This window comes from Rhodnius prolixus, unplaced genomic scaffold (assembly GCF_049639745.1).
Source record: "Rhodnius prolixus isolate KJV_2025 unplaced genomic scaffold, Rpr scaffold_24, whole genome shotgun sequence".
Lineage (NCBI taxonomy): Eukaryota > Metazoa > Arthropoda > Insecta > Hemiptera > Reduviidae > Rhodnius > Rhodnius prolixus.
In genome coordinates, this window is record NW_027411637.1 from 1 (window position 1) to 6,296 (window position 6,296).

Consider the following 6,296-nt stretch of genomic DNA (forward strand, 5'->3'; position numbering starts at 1 on the left):
ATCGGAAAATTTGCCCAACACCTTCTTATTGTGATTTGAGAAACATTTGTGTGTAGGCGGGTAGTTGGAAGTGTCAAAGTGTGCTTTTAATACTATTAGATCCTCATAGACATCGTCGGTTTCAATTTTATAAAGATATGAGTCTGTGTCGGAATAGAGGAGGGTTAATGCTTTAGGAGTATAGTATTTTAACATGACCTGGTAATGGAAATGATACATGTAATGTTTGGAAAGTTCTAAAATGGAAAATCCAACGTAAATGGGCCGATCAAAGTAAATGGACTCTTTATGCAGATGAACAGCAATAACGTTTTCATTAAAAATTGTTCGATCCTTAAAGTTTACTCTTTTTGACAGCTTGAGCAACGCTTGTTCAGACGTGACAATCTTAATAGATAAACGCTTCCTCTTGTTTTCAATACATTTACCAAAAACAGAGTTGTTCATCAACTTATAGAAATCCTTTTCAAAATCATTTCTAGCCGCCTTTCTAAGGCTGGTGTTGAGTTCAATGTAGGGTTTAAGCCAGGGGGATTGATTAAATTTTAATATTCTATGCACTTGTTTAAGTACAACCCCCATGGATAGAGCCTGTTTTAAATTTCTATAGTGTATCACATAATGGTGTTTGTCGTCCAGCGTGGTATAGAGTTTTTTATTGTGATGATGTGGTAGTGGTGGAAACTGAGCGAAATAGTCGTGTAAGTGTGTAGGTATGTGTAGATCAACCTCTAGGATAAACCCAATGTCGCCATCATCTGGAATGGTGGTTATGTCGATGGTCTGTTCTCCTTCGACCCAGTCAAACCCACCAATCGGGAGATGTTCCATCATTGCGAAACCGTAGAGATTGTTAACATCTATGTAGAGAATATAGTTGGTTGGTTGTGTAGGATCATAGCCGGGTATGTAGGGATTATTGGCTTTAGCATGTCTTGTAACACTGGAAGTGATGCCGCCTCTAATACCCGATTCGATCATGAGCAGTTTGTCATAATCCGTTAGAAGATCCAATTTAACTTTTGTACACTAGAAACATGCATCAAATGCCAGGCCAGGTGTTGTAAAATACCAACTAGGATCAATGTAGTAGATAGACTCACAAACCTGTCGAAATTGTTCAAATATGTCGCTTAAGAGAATTATGTCCGTTGTCAGATACAATTCTGTGTACTCCTGAAGTGTGTTCATGTGAAATGAGGACCAAACCTTTTGTGCGTGCTGGTAATCACTATCGGATATGGGCTCATCGGTTAAATCGTTAAAGAAATAGCGTTTAGCTGGTAAGGCTCGTTCATCCATTCTCTCCATACCCGTCATATAGGCGTATGGAAAAACGCCCTTTCTAAGTAGTAACTGTCTCTGGTCATTGTCGGGAAATTGTTTCTCCATTTGTGGGTATTCCGCCAAGTTATTTATAAGATGTTCTAAAGTATCCGGTAGAAACCGGTATGTATCCAAAAAGCGAAGCCATATGGATGGGCAATCGGAAAACTTTTTCGAAAAACTTATATACTTCTCTTCGGAATTTGGTATTACCCACACATCTCCAGGATCAACGCCTAAAGACAATATAATCGGATGCGCATCATATCCGCTAAGGTTATGCATGTAGACTGGAATGAAATTCGGCAATTGTACTTTGAGGTTGCAGCTATTATGGGCCACGCAGATGAAGTCACCCGTAAGGTGATCATGATGGTGAACTCTCTTCTCTAACCCGTTGAACGCCTGTTCACAAATGCCACAATGTGTGGCATTAGCAATATCCTCCTGTTGTTGGTGGGATAGTGCGTTCATTGGAATGATCACCTTATATAGGGCTTCCACATCTTTAACAACGGAATGTAAATATTCCATAAATTGTTGGACCGCATCATCGCCCGTATATAGGAAAATGTCCTTTTGATAGCTGGCTAGCGTAGTGACCACCTTAGCCCCCACACTGCAAACCTGGTGTTTATGTGTTTTTCTGGACCATGATGTGGATGAACATCCGGGTACGCTGTGTACGGGTAAAAGTAGACACTCAAAGTCTGCATAGATAACTATGGGTATGTGTTGTTTATGGTGATAGTTTGTAAACTGTAATTGTGCATTTTCCGTGGGCATGCGAATGTGACATGGTTTGTGTTGATTACAGAAAAGTTGATGGGCTGCTAATCGTTCCTCGGCTGTTTTCCCATCAACTGTTCTATAATCACGAGTGAATGATTTGAAGCATCGTTTACACATAACAACACCACCATGATGGTCACTAAGTTGGGAAGATATAAGCCGTGAGAGATTTTGTATTAGACAATAATGAGAGGTATTTAAATCACGAAGAAATAAAAGGTCAAAGTGTTCTACAGCCGCTAAATTCGAACTAACCATCAGAGGAAAAACCTGCTTCTCCTTCTCGGTTAGAGAATAAACATTTACCGATACATTATTATCTTTCTCAAACCTAAGTATATCCTTTAAAGGTGTGGGAAAGGAAATATTGTCGAAATTGTAATAGTGATTAAGTTTTCTATACATGGTTATACGGTGGGGTTTCTCCAGTTGACGAGATAGAATGGCGTATTTAAAGCAGTAATCGTCAGTATTGCATATATTGACAATTGCTTCTTTATTGGCTATTTTCTTTGGTAAAGGAATGTACGCTCTTCCACCTAAAGGGCGATATTTAGTCAATCGGAGGACAAGGGAATCTACGGAATGTAGTTTCCAACCTGATCCACTAGTTTCAAATTCCTGTAGCTCGCGCAAAAGTTTTGCAAAACGTCTTTGAAGGTAGTGAATTAGGTTGGTGCTAGCGTCGATAATCTCTATCGAGGTTTTAAAATTTCCATCCGTATATTGTTCAAGATCAGAAGTCCTATATCGACTATAAACACATTCTAGGAAGATGGATGATTTAAAGGTCAATAGATCTTCTCTGGCTTTAAGTAAATACTTTAATAGTACCCCGTGTTTATCTTGTAAAAATAGCACAGGGTCTTTTATATTATTAGTATTTTTAATGCATATATTCTGAGCAGATCTATTTAAAGCGGTAATCACCACACCATCCTGTAAAGGAACGGATAGTAGACGATATTTCTTTGGATTTTGTACATTCCCTCCTCTAGTCCTAACTGGGGGTGTTGTTGTTGTATCATCGTCACAAGCAGTACAATCTGAAGAGACATGATTTAATAATGACACCAAATTGGGTAATATTCTAGCACAGTTTGGACATTTCCTGGGTGAACATGTCAAAACATGTGTCTTTAAGGTGAGCAAAGTGTGGAATATACTACCACATTTGGGGCATTTCTTTGGCGAACATGTCGCAACATGTCTCTTTAAATCGTACGGTCTGGAGAAACTTTTCCCACATTTAACACAGGCCGGATTAGGCATAATGAACTTACAAAATCAAACTAATCTTTGGTCGCCTTCTTCTTCTTCTGCTTCTTCTTCGCCGGTTCCTCCTCCTCCTCCTGTTGTTGTTGTTGTTGTTGTTGTTGTTTGGATGCTTCGAATGCTATCATGTAACACTTGCTTGTCTTGCTTATCCCCTTATAGATAAGGGACAAATCACCATCTTAAACGAATAATTATTTCAACTACATAGGTAAGAAAAAAGTAAAAATAAATAAAAAAACATTTTAAATACCCATATAATGTTGTATATCATGATCTGTGATAGAGGATGTATAACGCCTCGGTAAAAAAATCCAAGACGTTGTATCATCAATATCCCATATCTGGACCACGATCGCTGGACCGAATTTGGTTTTCTCCACTCTAGCAAAAGAGGAGATCAAATAAGGTCTATCCACCTCTAATTCTGATAATTTTTTATACGTTCGGTTGTGGCTTGTTGAAGGATGTTGCAATTTTTTTAACAGTTCATCGCTCATTCTAGAAAAAATGTTTTTTAAAAAAAAAGTTAAAAAGCAAAAATAAAAAAAATGTCAAACTTAATTACCTGGTTCTTAAATGATGAAAAAATCAAATGATGTACTGCATGTAGTAATACATAAGAGCTACTGGATAAACCCTCACAATTATTCCCCGATTTTATATACTGCGCTCGAGAGAGAGGGGGAGAGATATGGGAGGCATGAAGGTAACACAACCAATTACAAACTTAAGGAAAATTAAAAAAAAAAAAAAGCGCGCGAGAAAGATATCATTTCCTACGGCGTCATAGATCTTATTGCAATAGAGATAGCCTTCAGTATGTCGCAGGGTGACTCATTGCACCTTCTAACTGACCATGGTAATAGTTATCATCATTTATTTCTAATAATGTCCAATACACGTGATAACACCCACAATTAGTCTGTCAGTTTTCTATGTATAATTGACAGTTGTAAGATATCTATTTCTAAATATTTTTTGACATTATAAATATAAATAACGAGTGTGTTGTTTTTTCCTTATGTGAAAATAATTTTTAATATTCAATACACTTGATACCGCTGTCAATTAGTGTGTAAAGTTTGTGTGAATCACCCAACATACACGCGTCGTTTGTGTGTCACTCAGCTCATCACCTCAAGGTCAGTACATAACGTGATCTTGTGCCCCTTTTTCCTTAATTAGATATTACTTTTGATAAAATTATATGATCAGGATTTTGTACGATAAATAAAACAATGCTATTTTGAATATTTATATTTATTGTATCACCTGTGGAAACAAAATAATTTCCCAATTATTATAATAGAGACAAGCATACTTAAATTATATTTTACTAGATTATTCTCTCTCACCATAAGCGGTTGCTAGTGGTGATAATGATGAATTTGATGCTGGTGGTGGCGGGAGTCCACGCTGTGGATAAATAACAAACAACGTAATTAGGAACACTATAAACAAACACATATTTCAACTTTTACCTTAGTTCGAAACACTCACATGAATGGTATTAACGGACCTAAACACCCCGCACACCTCCTCGGCGGGGTCCAATTACTAGGAAGGAATATAAGTGCACCACACCGGGTGCACATATACTATGCACACATATGTCTGTTAATATAAGTACTTCTTTTGTTTGAAGTTCATAATAATAATTACAAAGGTACTTACAGAAATCATTCTAGTTCCGTCCATTTTCTTTTATTTACTATCAATTTTGCATGCTTTTATATACGCCTTATCAATGTATAACAACATCATGCCCCCCACCAAACCTGGGGCAGATATAATAGAACATAATGCAAAAGAGTTAACCCTCAATATGTTGCAGTGTAATATAGTTAACCTTCAATATGTCGCAGGGGATAACACATTGCACCTTTTAATATCATTGTTAATATTTATCATCCATTAAACATAATAATTCTTCTGCACTCTTTTTATTTTTTCTATGTATGATTGACAGGTGTAAGATATCTAGTTCTACATATTTTTTTTTTTTTTTTTTACAATATCAATAACAATTGTGTTGTTTTTTCCTCACATAGGATGTGCTAGCCTTTAATGAGAGAGAGAGATAGGTGGATGTACACAGGATATGTCTTTGATTTAGCAGGGTCAAGGTCAAGGTGTATTAATATATAAATGTACACAAAAAGATCGCGGTTTGTGTGGTATGATCCTTGTTTTAAAACTTTGGGATAAGGATAGATGCGCGCCCCTCGTGCATGCATTTCTTATTACATATTATCTCTCTATTCATCAAACCTTTACTACAGATAACACATTATTATTATTATTTAATCATAATTACATATTTTACAACACTACATAGGATGTGCTCACCTTTAATGAGAGATTGGTGGATGTACACACACAGGATATGTCCTTGATTTAGCAGACTCAAGGTCAAGGTGAATATAAATGTATACAAAAAGCTCGCGGTTTTGTGTATTATGATCCCTTGTTTAAAAAAAAAAAAAAATTTTGGGATAAGGACGCATGCGCGCTCCTCGTGAATGGAATTTTTTTTTTTTATTACATATGTCTCTCTCTCTCACTCTCTCACTAGCACTCATAAAGGGGGAGGGGTATACCTTGTGACGTAGGACTTGCGTTCCTTGTGACGTACGAGGAAAATACCTCTTTTAATTTGCGTCATTTTGACGTATTGTGACGTCATTATGACGTCACACCCCTAATCCCTCGTCCATCTGGACCACAAAATTAGGATGAGGGGTTAGGGGTGTGACGTCATGATGACGCGTTGCTAGGTCGTCGATCCCGACGCAAAAAAACGTCCTCGTATGCCCAAAACTATACTACTCTTGCCTGTTCAAACATGTTGTGCAAGCGTGTTAACATTTTTTAATAAGTAAGTTTTTAAGTCTACAAAC

At 37.0% G+C, this 6,296-nt stretch overlaps 1 protein-coding gene across 1 annotated transcript; it reads right to left on the reverse strand.

The window, feature by feature from the left end:
- Positions 1–345: 345 nt before the first annotated feature.
- Positions 346–3,492, reverse strand: LOC141462260 (uncharacterized; the record flags this gene model as incomplete). The annotated part of the gene is made up of 2 exons (XM_074143965.1): positions 1,108–3,492; positions 346–1,029 (listed from the first exon to the last, which is right to left on the reverse strand). Coding segments are annotated over exons 1-2 (2,967 nt in total), but the record flags the coding sequence as incomplete, so codon positions are not given.
- Positions 3,493–6,296: the final 2,804 nt, after the last annotated feature.